Raw genomic sequence first — 26,569 nt, forward strand, 5'->3', positions numbered from 1 at the left:
GATTGAGGATTTGAGAACTGGAAAAATAATTTCACAGACACATGGCATGATCGTTATTTTATTCATGTGAAATACCATTCCACGGACATAGAAGAACATCGGGTGGAGTCAATGAACAGATATCACATGGTCAATAAACATTTTTGCAAGATCCAAAGACAAGTATCAAAGTACAGTACAATGGAAATAGAACATTCAGTAGACTATCAACATGTTCATAGTTTGTTTTTTTTCATTTGTAAAAAGAAAATAATAGTTTGTACATTTTGCTCTGGTAATAAATAATAAACCCATGATTGATGCATTTGTATGTGTGTGCACATTGCCAAAGTGTCTCAAAGAATAAGGCAACAAATCAAATTATTGTTATATCTTTATTCCCCATGAAAATGTCCCCTCAGTAATGATATAATAGAAAACGAATGAGACAGTATCATTTGTCACTCAGTTGATATTCTATTCCATCATATTCTTATCACAAAAATAGATACATCTATGGTAAAGTAATTCTTTGTGCCTAAACTATATCTGGAATTGGATGAACAATCATGGCGGTGAGTTGTTGCTGTGCGCTGCAGCACATCTTAAAGTGCAAAAATGGAAACCAAGGTATCTTAATAAATGGGCTTTTTTTTTCTCTCTCTCTTATTTTTTTCTGGTGTGTTCCCCGCAGAGTTGACACTTTTGACAAATTGCCCGGGTGCATCAGATAATCGTTATCCCGCCTGGCTCTGGCCGATAGGGTAGTCTAATTTTGTTTCATCTGTGAGGTTCTGGCTCTTGTGTGAGATCCAAGTTTGGGGAGCTACCAATAGAGATCCTAAAAAGGAATATTCTTAAGATGTGAATTATTTAGATCTCTATATTGCAGTGTGTATTTATTGAGGGTATTTGAAGGTTGTTCTTTTTTTCTTTTGACTTTTCTTAAATACATCTTGGTCCTGTCAAGAATTCAAAAACTATTGTTTTTGGTAGATGTCTTAGGAAAAAATGATCTTTCCTGATGGTGATCTGTTGATCTGAAAATAGTGGAGTGGCACTAGTCAGCCATATGCAGTTACTTTGGAATTATTAGCAGAGTTGGTGGTAGTCGACATGCATTTATGAGGGGATCAGTCTGTTTTAAAAGCTACTGAGGCATGTAATGTCATTTTTTCTTTTGTCCTCCATTTGAAATCATGCCATGTTTTTATACAGTCTCAAGGTGTGCAATTGCAAACACCAACAGCACTGACAGACATACCCAATATTTTCTCTGTCACATTTAAATTCCTTGACTGAGGTTTTGAGGAATGCCTCTCCACCTCGTCGGTCAGAAGCTGTGACTCGCAGTCTGAAATGTTCTGTTTTATTTTTCTCTCTGCTATTGTTCTGCTCACTGCGTTCTTGGCGCACTGGCAAAATATATGTTATGCCACATGGATAATTCACAATCAGATGCAAAATAGGGGGGCAAATTGCATACAGCTGCAAACCTGTAGTGCTGTGTTTGCACAGTAATATCATTTAACCCAATCACCACAAAAAATGTTGAGATTGTATGGTTTTGCAAACCACAGACATGTTACATGCATTATTTTATAGCGGATATGTGGTAACTTTGCATTTCTCAACAACACTGGTGAAGGTGTAATTAAGTTCAAAACAAAAATCGTTTGGTTATAATGAGAAAGAGGTCATGTTTTGGCTTAAAACATGTTTGGTGTTGCAAGGGCTGCTAGAAAAGCAGGAAGAGGTTGCTGAAAAACAACCAGATTCGGCACTAAAAGCACATATGTAATGAAGGGTTGCACATAAAAAAAAATGGTGATGTCTTTTCACAATGATCAGCAGCGCGGCAGGTGTCTTGCCTAAGTTAGATGCCATTCACCATCCCCTCCACCTCACGATGCCACAAGTCCAGCCTGTTCTCATTCCGAACTTATCAAATACGTCTGTTCCGTCAGTGCTTTCGCTCTACAAGTGTGACGCCAAAAGCCACCTTCTGTGTCCACCTGTCAGATGAGGAAACACCCGGACAGAACCGAAGGCGTTGTTGTTATATGCCAGCGGACGGCACCAGACGCATCCACATGCATTGCGCACAGTGGGTGTCACTTGAGAACGCAGCCGGAAGGAGCCGGTTGTGTGCACATGCAAGAATGGCGTCAGGTAATAATGCTGGCCGTCGGTAAGGACATAATATAAGGAGCGCAAATGTGCTCATAGGATGGAGGAGGGTGGAAGGAAGGTGGAGTTCGCTTCCTGTGTGGATGTGAGGTTTTGTTTACCACACCTTCCACATGCCTCTTTTGCCTAAACTTAACCATATGTGACCTTGTTTCCTAATCCTAACCGTCGTGCCTGTCCACGTTGTTTGCCACGTGCTTATGTTGTGTAAATATTAGGACCATACTGCGTCATCCCACCAGATGCATTTGTTGATATCAAAGTAAGGGCATTCTGGAGCCTAAACAGCTGATGCAGAAGGATACCTAAAACGTCATGAGTAAACACGGAAGGTCACTGACAGCAGCACCATGTGATAAGTTGGGATGACAATGTGTCATCAAATCATATATGGCATCACCTTAGACATTTGATGCATACGAAACATGAAAATGTAACATATGAGTGGTTTGCAGAAACACATAATGTCAACATTATCTTCTGGCAACTGAGCTGTATCATTAGCTCAAAATCTTTTGTGAATCAGTCCTTGAGACGAGTGGATAAAGGTTACAAGTTATGTGCAATATCAGCATCCGCAATCTGTTCTTTGTGAATCCGCCCAAGTGGGTGTGGGACTTCTGCAGGATTTCTGGTCTCTTCTCAGTAATTCAAATGTGAATTTCACCAGTTGTTTACTGAGCTTGCTCTTGTTATGTGGCCCAATTCTGCTGTCACAGATCCCTCTGAAGCTTTGGTTGAAGTTGGTTTATATGTACAATACACATTAATAATGACAGACCTAACCCAGATACATGCACAACAATCTAAGTTACACCCAGTCAAAGTCATGTGGTGCTTCACAGATATTTATGTTTTATTGCAACAGTTTACACCATTTGGGCCTTCTCAATCTTCAATGCACAGGGCAACTTCTGACACACATCTGTCATCTGTCTGGATCTCACTGAATCTCAAGGGTTTGTCTCCTCAGAGCCACATCTATTGTATTGCCAAAACCTTATGTTGAAGGTGCAAACTTTTCCCACCTCTACAGTAAATAGGTCCATTGGTGCTAACGTTTTTGAAGATTCATGTATGTCCAAAGCATGGTGAAATGTCTATTTTACATACATTTATTGCTCTATAGCAACGCATCCAGACAGAAAACAACTAAAATAAGAAGACAAAATACATTCCTGCACATTTCTATCTGCTCTACCAACCAGATCAGTTTTGATGCATATTCTTTAAGTGGTTGATTGATGCACATCTTCTAGTTGTTTGCTCTCCGGTGACAGTGGCCGATGGTCATCAGATGCCCCGCGAGGCAAAAGCTCCACAGATTAGCAATCTGGATAATCATTTTTACGAGCATGAACTAAAGCAGCCCTTCTTTTTCATGCAGTTGTTTGCTTTACTTTTTGTCGTGATAGCTGATAACCTCTCACCACACAGTTGCTCACAGTTGTCATTAAATAATTGAAAACAGCTGTTACACAGTCATAATGATTAATACACTGATAAGAACTTTTACAAATGTGTCAAGACGACTGTTTAAATCCATGCACTTCATGCATAGATGATGCTCATCCTCTGCGGCCTGCAAAGCCCCGCAGCAGAGACAGAGAGAGTCGAGTGTTTACTGCATGTCCAGCCACTTTCCAGCCAGTTACCTGTCCATTCAGACCTCAACACCTTTCTCCCGCGAGCTGTTAACCTGCTTCATCTTCCTCCGACCTGCTCAGACTGAATCCCTGCAGCCTCAAACAAGCAAAACCATCCACAAAATCACATGTGCCTCCCTGCAAACCCTATTATTTGTTTGTTACCAAGCTATCCTTATTCCCAGGTGGTTTTTGAACAATGTTGCACTGCATACAATATCTCCACAATGCTTTGCACTCCAGACCTTGCACATAACAACACCTTCCAGCCCTCAGGAATATATTTTCTCCAATGTCCCCACAATATTTCACACATTTCTTTCTACTCATTTATATTAAACCGCATGGTACACTGGACAAATACAAAACTGGACAGTCACTACACGTCTCTTTATAGCTGCCACCATACTGAATGCAACACTGCTCAAATGCACATAGCTAATGAATACTAAATGTTGTGTTACGAAGAGTGATATGTATAGTCATCTGTCCACTTTAAAACACAGCGCTGTCTCTTTGAATGTGAGGTCCTGTTGTCCTTGAAATGTCCCTTTCACCAAGACAAATTCCTGCACATGTAGTGTCCTTGGTGACTCCAGTTATTCTGCAGGCATGCCTGTTTTACAGCTGCGTGATTGTCTGTTGTACTTGTTTTTTGAGCTTTATCTCCACAGTCATTTCTCTGTAACGCAGCCTTTAGTTGGTGGTCAAGGCTGAAAGTGTTGGCGCTCCTATTTCATGCCGCTCCGCAGCACCTGATTGGCTGCGATGAGCATGACGCTGATGATGAAAGCAATGGCAAAGGCGCATATCAGGCTCTTGCGCACACAAGTTTGCTTTACTTGCTGCGTTGGGCTGGAACCTAGAGAAGGAAAAGAAAGAGGCGGGAGGGGAAGAGGGAACGCATTACCTGCAGGTCTATTGAATCAGGCGTTATTTAATGCTTGAAAGATATCTCGATAGTAATTTCCAAATGAAAGAGCTCATCACAAAACCTTACAATTACATGAACACAATTATAAGGGATGAACCGCGCCAAGAAAATTTGTTTTCACACCTGTACGCCACGTAACTGCATCTAGATTGAAATGTTGATTGCGGTTTTGGAACAACAAACAAATGGCACCTGACTGGCATATTAAAGGATGCTAAAAGCGCTCCAAGAAAAGGTGTAGTATACTTGCGGAGTCATCTGAAGTGAGAACCAAGGCAGCTGGAGCGAAACAAAATGTTCAAATAGAAACTCTTAAATCCGTCGTACCTTCTTTTGTTGTATTTTTGTCCAAATAGAGGATATTTCAAACTGCTTAAAATTGATCTTGCCTTTGATTTATCTGTGTTTCCTCCAGAGGTCATTGCTGCTGTCTGAGAAAAACAACTTGCGTCTTTAAAAAAAAAGTGTTTTTCCAACAGAAGAGAGAAGATTTTCTCTTTGTAAATCATAGAATGGGTTTGCAATGGCTCCAACAATCGTTAAAGCTACACCTTAGATAATTGGCCACATAAAAAGCAAAGCAATTGTGTAAATTAACCAATAAAGGAAACCCTTTGATTCAGCAATTTGCCATCTTCATTTAATTCCAGTCATTTTGTAATAAAGGCGTGTAATTTCCTTTTCTCCTCTGTGGACATTTTCTGTAAACCTGCCTCTACTTCAGTGAGGGATTTCCTGCATTCCTGACAATGACTTTCAAATGAGGGGTTCTCCACGCAGAGTCTGTGTAGGCGGATGGAGCTTTAGAAACAGTGTAGTCATTTTTACAGCTGAGGAGAATGCAGAGGAGAGGAGAGGGAGCAATGCCATTTGGTGTGCACAGTTGATCAAATTGCAGAACAGCTGCCTAAGAGGGCACAGCATTTCATACGCTGCTGATGAGTGGCTGGAGTACGTTATGATCTATCAAAGCCGCTGATGGGAGAAATTGGCATCATTGCTGTTTCAACAACACAGTTGTCCCTGTGTGATTGTTGAAATTTTGGTGCAAAATGGTAAGACTAGAAAAATGCTCTGGCTGTGAGGAATTTTCGAGGGTGTATTCTGAAATGTGTTAGTTGGAAAAAGACATTGATATTAATAAATTGTCATTGGAGTGTGGTGAAAGAGTACAAATGATGTCTGTTTCACTATGATAAGACATGCTCTACTCAATGCAGTGCAACTGAGGAATTTGAGCATCACTTCCATATATAATATAGGCCTATATAGTGATAAATGGTCGCTTGTGATGGTCATGTAGTCTTCCAAACACACCTCTAGAGGCTCAAGATCATCTTTGATGGTTTTAAATGACATGCTATTTGCCTCTTATAGGATGATATCAGCCAAATCATAGACCCCTCACTTCCCTTATGCCACATCCAATCACTTCATTTTAAAACAGCTTTTATTTTTTTAATGCTTTCAGAAATAATCTCCATCCATACTAACACCCCTAAAAATGAGTATCACATCACCATTTAGCTAGGCTGGGCATGTGCATGTCAGTGTAAACAGATTATCTACTTTGGGGTTAGTTGCTTAGATAAAATACTACGGAAATGGTGAAAAGTGAGATCAGAGATTTCTTTGTTTGGACCGGCAGTGAGATGGAACTGGTACTGATTGCAACACCAGTATAAGCAATCATGATTTATTTATTATAAGGATGCCCATTAGCTGACGCCTAGGCGACAAGCCAGTCTTCCTGGGGTCCAAGACAACATAATGGGGAATGGGGGAAAACAGATTGGGAGTCGTTGCAAAGCAAATATGGCAGCATTATGGGAGCATTATCCATTACTGGAGGAGGCCATGGCAATAAGGATGTCAAGGCTTAACCGTTAATTGGTTAACAGATGAGAATATTTCTGACCAGTTATGCATTTTATAGGTTAATTTGGCTAGTCTTAAGTATACTGTATTATATGCCATCTGGATCTGGTGGGAAAAAGACAGCTAGTCACCAGTACAGCAATGCCAGCTTCCCACGAGTAAGTGCCACTGCTTGTTAGTTTCCATGTGACCCAGCAGGTGAGCAATGCATGGCCACACAGGCTAACTTTAACTAAAGTGGAGATCACAGAATCGGCAGTGGGTTTGTTTGAGCATATTAACGCAGCTAGTCGGCTGAAATAAAATAAAAGGAAAGACATTTACATCACAAAATATCAAAGTTTCGCCACCTCTATTTGGATAATGCTTTGAAATGTGGCACTAAAGCTCACTGAGCCAGTGGGGTGACGGACTAAAAGGAAAGGACTCTTGTATTTCACATCACGTCGCAAAATTAACCAAAACTGACATCTGTAGAAAGCGGTATCCACACAAAATAGATGAAATCACAGAAGCTATGTAGACCTGGCTATAAGGTTTTGGCCTGACACGTTGTAACTGATAAGACCCAACTGGGAAGTGGACGTGGGCGTCTGCGTCATCATTTTCAAAAGTTTCCAGAGCAAAATGCAACCACAGAGTTTTCAAAATGAAACTGGGTCAGCAGCGTTTTGTCCAAAGTGTCCATTTTAGGAGCTCCAAAACGCCAGAGTAGTATGGATAGTTGTGGTCAACATGGCAATAGTTAAATGTTTTAAAACGAAAACATGTTAGTGTGGATGTAGCCTCAGTGGTATCTACCCATGCAAATCATTTTAGTTTTATTCACTTGATATGTCAGCCTCTCAGGTTTTAAAATATTGAAAGGAAATGCTTGAAGCCCGGATAAAATGGCATTTAGAAAAATTCAACAGGACGTGTGTCCTGGTTGCCTGGTGATTAAGACGCATGCAACTTTACCACAATCAACCCACCCAAATTTATTCAAGCCAGGACCCTTGTTGTGTTAAATCCCCAGATGCACATAAACAGCAGAAATGTGTGAAAGTATAGGAGGTTCTTCCTTACTGTCTATATCCACCTGGCAGTCCTCAGGGTTCTCTATGTGGTTCTCCTCAGTCATGATGATGTTCTCAATGTCTTTCATGGAGAGGTGATCACAGAAGGTGTCATAGAGGAGCCTCTTCAGCTCTTCAACTGTTAGCTTCTGCATGTCACACTGGAGATAGACAGACATAACTGAACGTTAATATGGACACGGGCTAGTGGATGACATACACGGGAAATGCAAAGACAGCCATTTACATACATGCATACATGTAGACAGCAGGTAGTTTGCCCTTTGAACCTGGGCCAATTGGTTTGATTTCTTTCAAAAACTTGGGGAGAAGGCAATGAGCAACTTAACAAGACATGGACTAAAATTTAGCAAGAAATTAGTAAAAAAAAAAAAAAAAAAATCCAAGAAAATAACCTAAATTTGCAAAAAAAAAAAAGAAATATATATAATAATTATATTAACAAGAAAATATGTAATTTTAATATTTTAAAATATTTTTTCTGTAACATAATTTTAAATATATATAATAATTATATTAATTATAATAAAATAGGGCTTTCTGGAATTTTTTTCCTATTTTTTTTTTTTTTTTTTTAACTCCCCTCCATTTTTTTCCAACAAATTTTGAGGTCAGTATCATGTCACCTTTTACTAATTTCTTGAAATTTGTTTTGCACGTAAAATCATATACTGAAAGTTACTGTACCTGTTGGATAAAAATCAGTAGAGTAAAAAATACAGTAAATAGAGTAAATAGAGTAAAAATATATATTATTAATATTATAATATTAAAGTAATTCAGTTTTTAAGTAATTGTACTTAGATATATTCAACCACTGGCAATTTGTAAAATATGAGTTACATAAAAAAAGAATCTGTGATTGACTAGAACCCAAAACTAACAACAAAACGTCCCTGCAAAAATGCCAATCCAGGAACTGTGCCTGTTTGGAAAGCTCATCTATGTTAGTCATTTTCTGCTCAGCTTGAGCTGCGCTCACCAGTGTGACCAGAGGCTCTGTGTGATCAATCCGGCAGCACATGCTTGATACTACGATTCTGTTATATAATGTTATGTGAGGCTATGCAGCCCTTGCAGCAGTCCCTTGGGTTTCTTGACTCTCCCAGCAGGTGTCTTTGGTTGTGATTCTTTTTTCGTACTTCTTTTTTCACTGCCTGCACCAAGTATTCCCATAAATCCCCCTCTCTTTCACACTTGATTTGGAGCCTCACTTTCTGACAGCCACTCTGGTGCCGTTATCACATAACCACAACAAAGGAGGCTTAGACACGAGCTCCATCCCATTAATTTCATCCCACTGTCAAAGTGAGCAGTTGATTATCTAATGAGGTGTCTGTAAATAAATTAATATCTATTTTACATAAAAATTGACTTTAATGTTTTAAGTAATAAGACTGTCGCCACACACAAAGAGGCGGAGAAGTCTTGATGAGGGACACAGTTCTTAAGGGAATCCAAACCTCTCCAAGATTAAAATCATCCCATTAACAACCCAGTGGATGCAGCAATTAAAACTGGTTTTCCTTTAAAGTCGTACTGAGTCTTAATGTTTCTGCGCTTAGAGGTTTTCCACTGCTGCAACTCTGCTGTCTATCTTCTTGCTAATAGGCAGAAAATGAGTGACTGAATAATGAGCACCTTCCAGAACACGGAGTCAAAGTCAGTGCCGTTGAACTTATCTGGCATCCCAGCTGCTGTCAGCTTTGGGCCCAGAAGAGTGACAAACTCCTCAAAGTCCACCTGTCCATCGCCTGCAGAAAAGAGGAACAGTTGGTGTTTATTGTTGCTGGTTTAGCTGCCTATATAGTCCAGTTTTGTAGGCAAACAGAGAGAAAAGCCTCTGTGCCTTTGTGACTCCACATCATAAAAATCCAAGCTGTGTGTTTGCCTCACCATCCATGTCCAGTCTCTGAATGATGACTTCCAGCTCCACCTCATTTGGCATGTAGCCCAGGGAGCGCATGGCCATCCCCAGCTCCTGCTTTGAGATGAACCCATTCCCATCACGGTCAAACACTTTAAAGGCCTCGCGGATCTCTGCAGAGAACACACAAACACATACACACAAGCTTAATCTTACGGCAGAGCAGGATATGAAAGTGGGAAATGTTCCACGCAGCAAACACACATTTGTTATGCCGCATCAATGCTTGAGTCATAGTTATATGAGGGTTGGCAGCTCAGGAGAACAAATTCTACCAGTAAAAGGACAGAAAAAGAGTCAAAATAAGATAAATACCCTTGAACAAAGAGCTGAGATAGGTACATATTGTCAGCATTTTAAAGGGCAGTGCCCTTTGCTGTCCTTGCACTTAAAATATAATGGGGATAAGTCAAACCTATGAAGTCTGAGTCTCCTACAAGGCTGCCAAATCTGAAAAGCTTTAATGCCAAAAATAAGATAACAATAACACATTCTGCTGTTAAATAAGGTGGGAAAAATTTAGCATTCTTGTGGTTGCATTTCCTAGATGTCATCTCTGAACGTTATCACTCTATTAATGGTCATTTGCCTCATAGATATGACTTAGATGGGGTCTGCTACACCTGCTAGTGGGTTCAGAAGGACGTTATCAGACCATTAAATGGTTGTGCTTATTGTTAGGTGGTCATTTCTTGTGGCTGTAGTAAATATTGGAGTAAAGGAGGAAGTTAGGTGATGAAATGTTAGTATGAAAAGCAAGGAAATATGTGTACAGGGATAGTAGGCTTGGAGGATGGGTCAAACAAACACATGACTTTGACACATGACAAACCCCAGTCTCCATGACCAAGGAGACTAGGGTTTCTGTCCAATATAAAACCAAAAATCAACTTATTTTAAACTGACACACGCAAGTTTGTGTCACATAACAAACATACTTATTTTTGCCCCAACCATGACCTCTTTCCTAAACCTAACCAGGGGGCAGTGCCTTTATGTCCTTTAGGTCAGCTCACATTGGGTCGTCTTGGAAAAGCTATCAAAACCATAACCGCAAAAGCTGTAAGTTAATCAATCTTTGTCCTAGGATTATGACTCACACCTGCCTGTAACTTCAAGCAGAAATGACATTTAGATGGACTAAATTATGTCCAACAACAAAAATGTATTCAGACAGGGTTCACAGACCTCACCAAAGTGAGCATTGCTATTCCTGCAAAACCATGCCCATCCAGGTGAAACTGTAACTTGTGACAGCCTTCTGAACCTTCTAGTAGGTGTAACCCATGTCTATGACGCTGGTAATTACTGATAATGTCCATTCAATAGAGTGATAACACCTGAATTAGGGGCAGTCCCATCCGTACTATAATTTCTAGAAAGGAAGACAAAACAACAACAAAAAGGTTAGAATATGATGCCCACTGTTTGAAGCCATTGTTGCCAACTTAAAATGATTGCTTCATGCCCCATGTGTAAGAGCTGATGTTAAAATCAAAGGTGAAATGATTCCTGCAATTTACTTTCGAGCTGATTTTAAGATAGCTTCAATGCATGAAGGGTCTATAATGGTAACTATATGAATGATGAAGAATATACATAATTAAAATACATAAAAATAGGTGTTTAAGAATATATAATAGTCAAAGAGTCCATATTGCAGTCAGTATTTTAGGTAAGTAATCTGTAATAATTTCATGTTAATATATCAGTTTTGCTGCTTTACTTTGTAAGTTGAAGGAATGCTCCACAGATCGGCTTTCTATTTATGGCGAGTACTGAGTCAGCCAGTGAAAACATTTTTGTTACAGTTTATGATATCATGAGGGTTTTTCCAGTTCTTACTGGAGACTGGACATTTTTAACAGAGTCTGCATTAAAAAAAAACTGCTGGCATAGAGCTTTAAAGACATTGACAGGGAGAGTCTAACAAAGAGATACTATTCTATACACTTTCCTGTTCCTCTACTTTGAGGTAGTTCTCTTTGTTGGAATTGTGGGGGAGTTTGAGGTGTGTATTCATGAAATCTTTTATTAGATTCTTAACCTAGATGATGTGTGATTTTTTTGGTAAATACCAGAGAATATGAGAATCTCAAAGTGCTTCATTTTAGTAAGTCCAGAATCATTGCTGTAATTTGTTTAATCACTCAATAGATGTGATGTAGCTGTGTTCAAATTTGAGGTTTGAATATAGGTCTTTTTTATTTGTGAAGTAATAATAAAGGCCCCTTTTTTCAATGATACTAGCCAGGAGGAAAATCTTTATATCTGTAGTTTGAAGTTGTGCACATGGAAGAGTTCTGGTTCTTTCTTCTTTATTTTTTGGATGATGTTTGGTGTACTTTTGATGGATTTGGAATCAGTATTGTGTTACCTGTAATAATAGTGATTTATGAAAGCCTACAAATCTGTAAAATCCTCTACTGTGAGATTATTCTGTTCTTGGTGGGTTTAGAGCAACAGATGGATTTTAGATGTGGGCTGATCAGCTTTAGTATACCTCCATAATCCTCTGTTGAATCCATTTTGAATCTCACCAGTTCATGCTGCAGTCACACTACCACAAACTAACTATTACCAGCACAATCAGCTGTTCAGTTTCACTTTAGCTGGGCATGGTGTTCTGTGGCTCTGTCTGTGCCCAGAGTACACTCTGCACTCCTGTTGTGTATTACGTGTGTGAAAGGGCAACTTTTTGTTGAACCTGATCCTCTGGACATCATTTGGACTTCATATCAGAAAACTGCTTACAACAGATGCACTGATTTTGACCATTTAGAATTGGTCTCTTGCAAATCCCCAGACTTCACAGAAGTGTAATATTAAACCAGTGGAGTACCACTTATACATAACTTGATAATAAAAAAACATTCACATTCACATTACTGTCAGCAGGAAAAGCAGTTGGTTTGAAATAAACAGAGGCAAAACAACCCAAATAGACCACAAAAACTGCCTACTGAATCTCAAATTTTAGCACAATAGAATCTAACAGAAAGACATCACAGGTCTGGACACACAGTTTGAACTCTGCGGAGCACAGAGAAACAGAGCAGAGGATGCCCCCCCGCTAACACACAGCCACAATCACTACAGGAAATCTTTAAGCAGCTAATTCCCCCGTTCAGACACACTGCACATCTCCCCTGTTTTCTGCCTGTTTACTCTTCATGAGGGACCCAATCCCTTCATTTATATGCAATAACATCCACAACCAAGTCACCTACAGTTTTAGACTTGTCACATCTTCGTGTCACATGGCTGATTAGCACACAAAAGAGCAGAGCGGGAGATGAATCTTAAGATGGAGATGATGCAGGGAGTAAATCTGCAGAAAATCATATGTTGAATCTGTAATCTCTCTAATCTGCTGCAATCAGAAACCTTAAAATACGTCATTATATAGTCATATAAGAGTCATATTCAGTCTTTGTGATAGGGTTCAGGGAAATACAGTATTTATTTTGTGAATTTTAGATTAAAGTATTAAAGATAAATTGGTTTTGAAAGAGTAATGAGACATAATGTGCTGAATGCTGTTGCTAAATAATGCACAACTTGTCTCTTACAATAACAACTTTTAAGTTAGGAGAAATAAAAATTCCAATTTGAATTTAATTGACTTTCCCTTCTCAGCTTACAGGCAATTAGTTGTTGTTAAGTCACAGAAGTGTAAGCAAACTTTATCAATCCACTGCAAATTCTTCTAAATGCTGCCCCGGTGATTTACCGGAGTGTCAGAGCAGCAACAAATGGCCGAGCCTCAGGGCCAAAAATCACCAGCGTGACAGTCTGAGACAAATATTTCAGTCGGATAAACAAAAAGGAAAACCCCAATGATGGCAGCAAATCGCTTGTGTCATTCCGTGTATAATGCAGTCGCAGGGCTTCAGGAAATGGTTAGTTGTAATCAAGTACACATCCGCAGAATCGAAACCATGCCACGGGGACAAGGGTACTTGGCAATCATGTATTACAATGGATTACATCTGGGCATGCAATTTATAAAACCCCGCAGAGTGACATTCACAGCAGCTATTTTTCACACTGCTTTTCCAGACAAAATGTCTTACTGGAGGTATACTTTGAATCATTGAGAGCCTCCAGCTGTGTTTTTTTTCTGTCTCTGGATGTGATCTTATTGTTTATAGAATAGCAAAACCTCAGTATCCACCTGAGGTCCCCGCTCCATCTGCTTACTCTACAAAGAGGGGCTTTCCAGCAGACGCTCCCTGGAAAAAGAAAAACAAACAAAAAACACATGTTGCCGCCATGCAGGAGGCAAACACACTCTTAAATAAGGTGCCAAAACAGTTTCAGCAAATGCTCTGTCTCCCCTGAAAGCTTTATTTGTTGATAAAAGGCCAAGGTGAACAAAAAACATCTGACTGGTGAGTGCGTTATTTGATATAAAAAGTTTCTGTTGTGTTGTAATGAAATACAGACACAATTTGTAGTGGGTGGATTTTATACTCTGTCACAAACCATTTACAGAACGCCTTAGTGCTGCATGGGCCAGAAATATTATGAATGGCTTATCAATTCCAGTGAGATAAACAGCTATAAAGGTGGAATATGTATAGCCAGTACAAATATATTATCATCCCCACTTGGCTTGAAATCAGGACAAACAGAGTGCTACTAGAATGTACTGACAAGTCTCTAAAGCAAAGCACCATACATAATCCCCACTCCAATTTATCAAAAGAGGCTGACTAATCATCCTCCAAAAGAATTAATTTCTCTTTCTGACCACATCCAGATAGAGTGCTATCGCTATCTTAATTGTCCTCAGGAGGGACAACTATGTTCTCCCGTTTTCAATTTACTCCGTGAGCCCGAAAAATGGGCCAAATCCACATGTATGCCCCCACAGTGACTCCATTGTAATTGAGAAACTGCCGCTGTCAGAATCAAAAAATGTTCTCTCTCCCTGACTGTGAATAAAATGCTCTGGCGAAAAAAATAAAATAGCTCTGATATTGGTGTGGGCCTGCACAGTTGACCTGAATTATCCTGCCCAATCAAAGAGAGGCAGTTGGCAAAATTTAACCACCGCTTAGTCATGTAGCCTTGAAATAAATGGATCTAAATAGGAGGCACACATCATTAAAGCAACAGTGGGTCAGGAGCTACAATCTACTTTCATGTTCCCAAAAGCCAAATCATAGAGGCAAAAAAAATAAAGGAGTGGATAGGGATTTATTTTTTGGCCACAATGATGAGATTTGTTCACACTGTTGGTTTATTCTTCTAATTGCAGCTATCAGCATACAGCTGTTTCACATTACATCTGTTAAACATTTCCTCTTGGATATAACATAATTAAAGATGTCATGGTCTTGGGCTGCAACTAATTGTTACTTTTATTGTTTCTTAATCTCATTAGTATCTTTTTCAATTGTGTATTCTATAAAATCAAGCTGCAACCCCTGAGGCTGAAAAAAGTAGCCAATGAGTAAGTACCATGAACTGAAGTTCCTCTAATGGCCACTTGATGCCGGCTCCAAAACAGAGTTAATCCCCATGTTAAAATGAAATAAACATATTTAAGGCCTGATACAAAAACTGGTTGTGGTCTCTAGAGCTAATTTCAACACTCATGACAACTATAGAGGGGTGATTTTTTATATATTTCACCCGTTTACATTTTATATGGCCCAAAGTTATGCATATTTAAGGGCTGGGCAGTTTATGAGACAGATCCAACCCTCGCTTCTCCACATCTCCAGCCTCCACAAATCCTTATTTTTTAGATGCTGAAACCAAAAGAATATATGGCATTTTTGATTGGTTGGTAGTTTTAAATGATTACTTAATTGCAACTGTTCTGGACTCATTTCCTGCTTAATCCATTCATTAACTAGTCATTTTGGGGGATTTATTTATTGCTATTGGCTGTAAAGATCCATGAAAACTTATTGTTCTGCATTAATAAGTTAGAAACTTAACATTGACATGTTATGACCTTATAAAGTCTTTCATGAGGAAAATGCTGGCAAACAGTTGCCTTTTAAAAGCATCAAACATCCATGGAGCACCATTTAAAGGACCGTTCAACCCAAAATCTAGGTATCTAAGGTCTAATCTAAGGTATCGTCCGAGATGTCTTCCTTCTCTCCAATAAAGTGGAACTATGGCACTGCGCTTATGGTGCTCAAAGCTGCAAAAAAAATACTTTTGACAGATTTAATAGAAAAATCTCTTTCCAGAAATCATGACCCAGTTGGGTAGATTTGGTTTGGGTAGATTAGAGACTCCTTAGCTGCTTAAAATTCCACTTTGCTCACCAGCTAGTTACTGACTTTGACTGTCTGTCGTTCTGTCCTGGCCGGGTTGCGGACAGTCAGGTTTTTGCCGTGTCTATGGTAGAAAGAGATGCCTGCCAGTGCAGCTGGTAACTGGGTTAATTACCAGCTCAGGGAAACTGCAAAGTAATCAGCTAATGTGTATAAACTTGCTTGTAAAGATCAAATTTGACCTCTTTTGAATGGTTAACGGTAAACTGGTCTAAAAGCAGCAAATATTATGAGCCTGCCATTTCATTCAAAATTAAACTGTCACATTTTAGATATTTCCTTCATTGCGGCAGATGTTATTATTGCCTCTGGCGTCTCTATACTCCAGCTAATCTCACTTTCAGTTCAAATTACATTTTACTCCATTACCTTATTAATATACATACGATTTTTTAAATATTTTTTTATTTTTAGAAGCTGCTGTTGTTGCATCTTCCACTCGGTCTCTGAGACCACAGCTCCACTGGGGAGATGTGAATATTTTTGTTGAAAGCGCGTGGTATTTGCTTTGATGTAGAGAGGTGCTTGTTGGCCTTCAAAGATGCGATGCCATGCGGTCCCCTGTGGTGTGATCTGACAGGGGATGAAAAGCCCAAGTTAAGATCGTGAGCTGCGAGAGTTGAGCATCTGAAGCCGTACTCCCACAAGAGAAAGGTGCAGTGTGTACTTCCATCGCTCCGCTCTCCGGTGTACACTGTTGTTGTATATCAATGAGGTGCACGAGATCCTTGCTGCAGCACAGAGACGCGGGAACAGTCTGTGAACTGTACGCAGCACCAGACAAAGCCGGGAAGTGCTTGGAAATGGAGCTGATTCATGCAGGCGAATAGAAAAAGCTTGGATTCATCACGAGGGTGAAGCATCTGCGACAAAGGGCATGACATCAGCTTTCTATGTGGCGTTTTCTATTAGACTCTCGAGGATAAAAAGTGAAGAAAATTTACAAAAGTAATCATCTTCGGCTGCATTCACATGATAAAGAAGAAAGTAACCAGAAAAGAAATTAAAAGAACTCTCTCTCCTCACAGACGGAAACACATCACATGGGAAGCATTTATTTGGGTTTTCGAGGCATGCCTGAAAGAAAGCTTTACCCCTTTTCAGTCTAAATTTAGCAGCAGAGAAAACTTTTGCTAATTACACGGGGTGCACTTTGAGCAGAACGGGTAATGCCGGGGCTTTTGTAGCAGTGAAGTGTCCGTGAATGTAATCCAGGGCCTGTTTTTCAGAGCTGGAAATCCTCTTCGACTCAGTCAGTCCTGCATCTGCTCAAGGCTGCTTTGGATTGGTAATTGCAGCACACCCACTCTTTATATAAGACCTTATCAGTGTGAGAAAAACACTGCTTTGCTGTGGAGGGGGGGGTGAACCTTAGGCGACTATTTTTAAACATGTATTGCAACCTTAATCCATCTTTAGCTGGATATGGGCCGACTTGGACACCCGGAAGATTTGAATATTACCATAACAGGCTTCTAATAAGGCTCTGGAGTATTAAAAAGGGGTATATGGCAGACTGCAAGTCATCTGTATCTTAAGGAAAAAAACATCTCTGGGTTTGGATAGAAACTCCTCCCTCCATTATGAAATTTGAAGAGCTTTAACCTCGCCAAAGCCTCGCTAACACCGCTACAGGGAGAAACTGAAAGAGGAAAAAAAAAAGTTGGAAAGGTCGAGGTGCTTCATCCTCAATAAAAAAGTCCCCCAGCCAACCTCTTAAACCCCGCTTGACCTTGAGCGATTGATGTCAGTAAAAGGCTGTGAAATTTTAGCCCGTCTCTGTTGCCTCTTTCTGGCTTTCTTTTCCAGCAGGGAGGGTAAAATCATTGATCTGTCTCCTTTTTTTTTTTTTTGACTCCCTCACTCTTGCGTTTTCAAAGCTGCGAGTCCTCATCATCACAGCCGATACCAAGCTGAGCCGGGGCCAATATCCACAAGGCGAAAACCCATGAGAAGCACCTCAAACAAAGGTCAAGAGTGAACAATCAAAAGCCTCCGCTCTGCATTACAGCTTATCCGACACGCCCTCATCAGTTCCACCACGTTAAGGCTATGGGCTCGCTTATGGATCCCGTTTCTCTACCGCTGGATTTTGTTATTGTCTGGTGTAGACTTTGCAGCGTTGTTCATCAAAGGAAAGAAATATTACCCAAGGGAAAAAGCACCTCACCTTCCAGAACTCATCACAGTTAATTTCACAGGTAATAAAGTCTGCTGGATCCACTCCTTCATGGCAATCGATCAAAATGGGAATAAATGACTCAACTTTAACCTACCCGACAGATGCAATCACAGCACTTCATGATATTCTTCTGTAATCTCCACCACATGTTTTTCATCAAAACTCAGCTTGGCAAGGCAGGATGTCATGCCACATTACAGTTACTGATTAACTGAGAACGTAGTCGAGACTTTGATTGTTGATCTGGATGTCAGAGACTATATGAAGTGGTCACTGATGAAAACGCACAAGAAAATATCAACATTTCAGCATTTTATTATTTTAAATATATTCAAAGAAATAATCACTATTCTTCCATTTTTATACTAAAGAAATGGTTTGACGTCTTGTAAGTTGTTTGTTCTCTTTCTAGCAAAGAGTCAGATGAGAAGATTAGGGTGGATGTGGCTCAGGAGGCAGAGCGGGTCATCCTTCACTCACAAGTTTGGCTAATTCTTAGCTCATCCTGTCCGCATGTTGAAGTGTCCTTGACCCTTGACTGGCGACAAAGTTGCTCCCAATGGGCAAATGTAAAGCGCTTTCTCTGATAAGGCAGAAAGGGGCAAAAAATACCATGCAAAAAACATCACTGTGTGTGGTAAATATGAAGCTATCATGAGCTGCCGGCTAGTTTAGTACAAAGACGAGAAACAGGGAGCACCTTATTTGCACATTAATTAACTAATATGCAGTTTCTCGTTTATTTAATCTTGATAAAAAACATTGTGTTAAAAACAAAAAATTGCCATTTTACAAGGGGGATATGTAGTGGATAATTTTTTTGTCCAGGCAACTCCCTCAAGTCTTTGCTGATTGCATGACAACTGCCACCAAAAAGACCAAATCATGTTTATTGAACTTCAGGGTAGAAAAACCCCACATCACATACATAAAATTAAATAGAGCTGAGCAAACGCTGCTTAAATTGGAAATTTCTTTTTTTCTTTTTTTTTTTTTAAAGGCCCATCTGAAAAGAAAACATCCTCAGTGTAATTGTACATTATATTAAGAATATTTTGATTATTTTACACAGTAATGTGAAACTGCCTTTTCCGATAGGACACTGGAGCAGTTACCTCAAAGCCCCCAGACTCCATTGACAAAAATGCTAATTTTACTTGGCAGAACACGGAAGTTGTTGGACTACTGCTGCCTCGATGGGTATGGTGTGTGAGATAAAGCAGAGAAAATCTTTCAAATATAGTGCAGTCTACACTTAAGCTAAGGTGGTTCTTTGTTGCTGCTAAAGCAAGTACATAAAATAAGCACAGCAGAAATGCCAGGTCGGACCATGTTTAACTATGAGTGCGTTTGTAAATCCAATCTGACGCGCTACACGAGGTGTTGTTCGAATTAGAGCGTTCTATTTCTATTTGAATTAACAAACAATGTAGTTAATCACAAATTCACTCCATTTGGCGCTCTGCTGCTCTGTCTCTGCAGGCAGGGTGCCAAGAGTGCGCTCAGCCACTCCGAGAGGGCGACGTTCTGGATAACCGAATGGTACATTGCAACAGCGCTCCGATTTTACAAACTGTCTAGTTTGTGCCAGCTGAATGTTTCTGAATGCACCCTATATATCGTTAACCGTAACAGTTATGGCTTAAAATGCCAACAAAAAAACAGCAGTTGAAATCAATTGCCAGTTGTATTCCTGGAAGTAATTTTCAATGGTAGTGTAATGTCACTGTGATAGGGTCTATAGTCCAGAACACAGCCCATTCTAAAACTGTTAATGTTAATTTTAAAAGTTGAATTTTATACAGATTGAACAAAATGGATATGATATGTTCATTTTTGACCTTCAGAGGTACTGGTAGACACATTTTGGCAACTTTAGACAAAGCCAGTTTCAAATCTGTCAGTAGCTTCATATTTAGCATAAAGATATTAGAGGACTATCAAGCTTCTCATTTAACTTTTTTTTCCCCATAAGCCAATAATTAATACATTAAACATTAGTGTTTAGTTATATCATCACAAACTTTCACAAAACCACACTTCAGAAGCAGTTTCACTTGTCAGACACCAGCTGCGATGCTGGGTCACTTCACCCTCTTAGATATGGCTCCTTTCTGCTCATACCTTTTATCACCATCTATGTCAAGCAGAGCTTTTTCATATGCCGCCCATCTCATCCAGGCAGGTGATACAACCTAGAGAGACATTTTAAAATCCATTCCTGCCTGCCTGTCTGTTTGGCAGTTTGTGTAAAACGACCGTCCATCATGCAGGTAGAGTGGGAACAGTTGAGGATTGAGCTCAGTGGCGGCGAGACATACAAAGTGAGATTTATTATTCTCAGCCTGATAATATATACGAGCAGAGCGTTTTAATGGGTGTCCCGAGTGCAGGAGATCTGTAATGTCACGAACCACGTCCTTTTTCAAAATGGATGAGGTTAATCTTCCTGTCTTATTTGTGTTTCTTCACCAAGGTCCATAGCTTTTTTCCTAAGTGGTTTTTAATGCTAATCAGGAAAGCCTCTAAGGCATTTAAACAGAAATAACAACACTTTCTCATCCCAAGTTGACACAAGTCGTCTGCCGCTTTACAGTGGACTTCAGGATCTGCTTATCACACTCTATGTGATATGTAAATGCATCTGCTATTTACCATTATGTCAACACAAGCACATGGTGGGATGATGATGCACGTGGTTATGTTTAGACAACAGAAACACATGTCAACCAATGCTGGGATGTCAGCAAACCCTCATGCTGGCATGGACAGTTAGGATTACATAACAAGGGCACAGGTAGTTAGGATTAGGGGAAGGAGGCACATGGTAAGGTGCAGAAAAAATATATCAAAATCAATCAGGAAGTGAACGCAGGAAAGGCTGCTGTTTGTTGTATCTATCCACAGCCCCTCCCATTCACCCTGTAGACATCTCCATGCTCCTTATGTTATCTCATTACCAGCAACTTTTCAACCTGCAACCTGCCACAGCTTGCGGCCTGACACATCCTCAACTTACGCTGACCGTCCACATATCATGCTGCCGCAGCAGGTGCTGTCTGGCTCTCTGGCAGTGTATAGGACCACCGCAAACGGTTCTGTCCAGCGGCGTTCTAGGCTGACAACGTCCAGCACTGACGCAAAAGATGGTATTTGGTGTCAGGATTTTACGCCAACAGCACTGCAAAACCTTCGGTTTTGATGACTTTGAATGAGAACGAGCTTGAAATAAGTGATATTTCACTGCAGGTCCACCACCTTTCCTTCTCATGCAATATTGTGTCACCATCCTGCATCTGTGTTTTAAAGAGGAAAAAGTAACAAATCCAGCAGCACCAAAGTTAAATTCTGACACTGAGTTTGCAGACTTGATAGGAATTTTACTCTGCAGTAAATTAACAATTACAACATTCAGCCGCATGTTTTTCTTCTTTGTTAGTCATTAACAAAAGCCCTCTGAGTTATGAGCTGATGTTTGCCAGACTTGTAACATTGTCAAAGGATTTGAAAGGCAGAAGTTGGAAATGTGATGGCATTGGCAGCAAAAATACTCTTTTTATTTGCTTGATTCACTTTTTTGTTCCAATAGTATGTCAGAGCAAGAACGCTTTGATGAAAAATGTGTTTTTTTTTCCTGTAGGAAGGTATGAAAAGCTTTTGTCTATGCAAGAGGAAACAAAGACTTTGTTTAGGCGATCCAATTTAAGGGTAAAACAAGGTGGGGTTTTTTTAAGAGCACAATAATTGAACTAATTCTGGCTTCCTGGAAGAGAGCATTGCTACAAGCAGTCGATAGCAACAGTGAACAGGAGAAGAGAGTAAGTGTTTGGTTTTGGTAAATACATCTGGATTGTCTGCACACTCCACACGTGTGAAAATGAGCCAGCATATCCAAGTGGTCTTAGCAGCATGTGCTTTAAAATGGTCGCAGCTGACCCCTTGGAAGTTCACCCCCACAACACCCACGGATTCTGCACCAGCAATACGTTATGTGCATAATTTCTTTCTTGCCAAGCAGATGCCGGTGTCTTTAAATATCTTCATTTGTATTCATGTAAGTGTTTCCAAAGGAATGGAAGTCAACCCTCCACCTCAGGGCAAAGAAATGAGTCAATGTTTTCTGCCGCAGCTACAGTAGGAGTCGAGCAAAAACATCAAGATCGCCTCACAGGCAGTTTATGCCATTAGGAGCACAGTGGTGTCAGTGTTTTCTTGAGCAGCTGTCAGTCAAAGCCATTTGCAAAAGTCCCCAAAACTCTGCTGAGGGAACGACTAAAAATGTTGAAAAAGACGCCCCAGTAGCGTGTTAAATTTTTTACTACTGAAAGCAAACTACTTTTAAAAACCAAAATGCAGTGTGCAAGTCAGAATAGTTAAATAAAATATTCTTAACTGCATATTATATACAAGGACACACGAGTATAAAAAAAAACTTAATCCTGTCCATGAGCTAAGAGCACCGACTTTTGACTTTCATCATCCATACATACAGAGTCATTTTAGTGTCACTGGTTGTTTTTTTTAAAGCATTCCTGCCATTGTTTTTCTTTTTCTGACACTTACTAACCCTGAGCTTTGATCAGGGCACATTGCTTTCTCAATTTAGTCACGTGTTTTAGTTTTACATGTTGTTGTGATACATGATATAAAGATACTCAGTGCCATGTTTGATTGACTGATTTCATTCATATATGGCCAAGTATCCTTTGTTTTTGTAAAAGGGATATTTATAATTGTGTGTAAATACATAGTTGTAGCTGACACACATTCAACTTGTAAAAAATAGCACTCTGGACAGTGGACCTTACGCTTCAAACTATGACACCCTACCTACCCCTCTAGCTCCAGTTTTGGACATGTCAGTTTTTGCTCATTATATACCTATAGTGTCTTTTAAAAAATGACACCAAAGAGGAAACAAAGGTTTTAGCACCAAAACTACTTTTACGATTACGTTTAGAAAAAGATCATGGTTTCGGTTCAAACAACATGACTTTTGGTTTCATACAGGAAACAAACAGCCAGTTACTGGGTGAAAATCGCGTGATTGTTTGACCTCTTCTACACAGATTTCTTACTGTTTGTTCAAGGATAACATTGTTGTCAATGGCTTTACATTGGAGTAAGTTTAGGCCCTGGGCGTCTCATAAAGACACTAAAGGGTGCCTTGAGCCTCAGTATCAGATGCCGAGGGGCAAAGAGTTGGTATTAAGGATCTGGGAATGAGTTTAAGTTGCTCTGTGAGGCTTTATTTAGACACAATGGAGTCTTAAGCAAAATGCATGTGTCAGTTTGCCAACATGTCGATGTGACACAAATATATTACCATATTCACCATCTTAGTTTAGTGTGTTTATACACTAACATTTGTTAATTAGCATAAAACAAAGTATAGCTTGGGCTAATGAAATGTCATTGGTTTTGCAAGTACATGGTCATAAACCCATACTGGACAAATTAAAATTTGGACCTACTTGTGGTACTAGATGACAACAGATCACAGAAGTTGTTGAAATTCATCATGAGGAGTGCATTAATGTGTGTTTATCATATTTCGTTTTTCCACTACATTGGCTAGTTTGGATCAAACTGTTGGTGCCACCACCACGCTATGCCTAAAGCCAATGCCACCATCATTACTTAAAACACAGCAATTTTAAGAAGGTCAAAGTGATCTTAATCCCCTTCCAAGTAAGACCATGCAGCTGACTCAACTGCAAACCTTCTGTGCACCCAGTTTACTCTCTAACAAAGTGAGTGACACAATGTAGACATGATGACTGCATGCCGATAGTCTCTGGTTTAGTAATAAACCAAGGCAGGTCTTCAAACTATCACATATATCACAGAGTAAATGTAAGAATGTTAACATAATTGCCATAAATCCAGCTTTAGGCATCAGCGACTTCAGTTCCATTATTCCAGTCACTTCCTGTTTGCAACATCTCAGCTTCCTGTCTCTGGGGAGGAGTGACAAGCCAAGCTATGTTTGATCTGTAGATGAGGAAAGCCCCATCAGTCACCACGAGCATGAGCAAATGGAGAGATAACTTCGTAGGCGGCGTTGATTTCGATTACAGCAGACAGTTACTCAGTGAGTTTAAAATGCTCCTTGAGAGATTCATCCCAGCTGGGGCTCTGTGACAGGTTTGGCTCGGGAAACACTTTCATGTTTCCTTGACGTGATTAAGAGAAGGCTTTCATGGCCAACCAAACACGTTGAAACTGAGTGAAGGAAAAACAAGTATCATTAAACATGTTTCGGTGTATGAAACCATAGGTCTGATATGGTGTAAATTGACATTCTAATTTGAAGAAAATTTGATCTGCAGAAGAGCAGCTCCTGCTTCAAATATGATGTCCGTCATACATGTAAATATAGTGAATTCCTCTGTGTGCTTCTTTTTCTCTTTATTTGTGCTGCATTTGTAGAGGAAAGTCTGCAACGTATACTGACTTAGGCTGTTATTTGTATTAAAGGATCTCTAGCTGATATTCAGAGAATATCTATCATTCACAGGTTGTTTGCACATGACTCTCAACATGGAGGTAGCTAAGATGCAGCTAACGGTGCTAGCAGCTAACAGTGCTCAACATGGAGGCGGCTGAGCTGGCACCTGGCAGCTAACATTGCCAGAAGTTAACAGTGCAACAGCACAAACAGTGCTAAGAACAGAAAGCAGTGCTGACAGAGCTAACAGGGTCAACCAGGAGGGAACCAGAGGGTGGGCACAATGCTTCCATGACAACGGCATCCCGATATCAGGAGTACCTACAGTATGAGCGGATTGCAGAGCAGTGGCGATTAACTAGCCAGTGGGATACATGCAGGCAACTCACACACACTAACATGCATGCAGGGCCAATCTGTGTACCAGAACAAAGAACAAAGAAACTCTGATTATAGCAACAAAGAAACAGAGACGCTCAGATTACAACAACAAAGAACAGAGAAGCTCATATTACAACACACTCAGAGGTAGCATGACTTCATTCTCTGCTTTCAACTCCATTTCTTCTCTTAATCTTGACACAACAGTTAGTTGTTTGCTGCTATATTATTGCTCTACATACTGTATACAGCTCCTTAAATGGTTTGCTTCCAAAAAATAATTAGCATATAGATAACAGAAAATTGTAAGTGACTTTATTTCTAAAAAAGCGACCTGTGACAAATTTAGTAACTTAATCAGATTAGAGTAAAAAGAGAGAAATACTGGTATATTGTTATTCCTGTGCATGCTGCTCAGAGTAATCATAGCCTATGGCTCTTTTGCCATCAGCATGGGGTCTCTCCCACTTTGTCCTCTTGCGCCATACAGTAGGTGTGAGGCTGGCGGGAAGCGAGGAAACGCCACTGGCTGTGGAAGTTCAGCTGTAGTGAGTTTCTATGGTTACGTTGATGCCCTCTGGATTGGATGTGTGAGAAAGTGGTGCACTATAGTATAAGCCCCATTGCTCTTACACCTTCAAATGTTTTGTTGAAGATTTTTCTATTGAATCTAATTTGACAAAATTTTAATAATTCCATTAATGCATGATGCTGTCACCAGTATGCAAAAGAGTGTATCACAAAATCTGGTATTTCTTCTTAAACCACATTTAAGATATTGACAAATAAATTTCCCTTATACCTCATTCCTTTTCCCTTTTAGCAGCTTATGGAACTAGTGTTAGCTACTTTCATTGGCAAGAAGTCAGCAACATTGTGGCTTCAGCTTGTTGTAGCAGGTCACTCCTGCATGCTGAATGGATTGATTAATTTGGATATAAGAATGTATCGACTTTTAATGAACACGATTTATTTTCACATGTGGTCCCAAATGAATAAAGTTATTTTGAGGTTTTTGGGACAACTGTCTTGAGAGTCTGTCAGTAGCAAATGAAATTTGGGCCTAACTCATTAGATAAATAGTAATATACAGCTACCCTCAAGCAATCTTCAAAGATTTTTCTATAGACATATAATGCGAATGAATAAAAAAACAGAAAAAAGAATATGTATCATTTAATTTTAGAAAAGTCTGTTTTCAGTATGATTCTACAACACTAAAAATAATAAAAATGAGAAAGAATGTAAAGAAAGCCAGAGCAGGCTTGACATGAAACAGTAAATAAACTGCACTGATCATAACCTTGTCAGAAAGATGCAAACATTCTGCCGCTGCCTTATCTTTTGCTTTGTGTCTACAGGAAACTTCTGGCGTCTGTTTACATGAGCCTCACTCTGGGGCCTGTTACAAATGCTTTAAGCTCAGCCTTGGGACTATTTCGAAGCTGTTTCCAATAGTGCTGTTGTTAGGCAGTGTGGAAATGGGCTACCCACTTAATTCCACCTGCAGTGATACTGACACTGAGCTGTGCGTGTGTGTGTGTGTGTGTGTGTGTGTGTGTGTGTGTGTTTTAGTGGTGGAGGAGGTCTAAACTATATTGAGCTCCAGTAATATGACCG

General features: G+C 39.8%; 1 protein-coding gene across 1 annotated transcript in view; it reads right to left on the reverse strand.

Annotated features, from left to right (window-relative positions):
* Positions 1-277: 277 nt before the first annotated feature.
* LOC121945048 (calcium-binding protein 7) overlaps positions 278-26,569 on the reverse strand; it is a 32,150-nt gene continuing 5,858 nt past the window's right edge. Inside the window, exons 2-5 of the mRNA XM_042489049.1 lie at positions 9,603-9,746; positions 9,348-9,460; positions 7,696-7,846; positions 278-4,677 (exon numbers count right to left, since the gene is read on the reverse strand). Of these exons, the coding sequence (XP_042344983.1) occupies positions 4,547-4,677; positions 7,696-7,846; positions 9,348-9,460; positions 9,603-9,746 (539 nt within the window). The 3' untranslated portion in view covers positions 278-4,546. The remainder of the gene's footprint in view (positions 4,678-7,695; positions 7,847-9,347; positions 9,461-9,602; positions 9,747-26,569) is intronic.

Source organism: Plectropomus leopardus, chromosome 6 (genome assembly GCF_008729295.1).
Source record: "Plectropomus leopardus isolate mb chromosome 6, YSFRI_Pleo_2.0, whole genome shotgun sequence".
In the NCBI taxonomy this organism is placed as follows: domain Eukaryota; kingdom Metazoa; phylum Chordata; class Actinopteri; order Perciformes; family Serranidae; genus Plectropomus; species Plectropomus leopardus.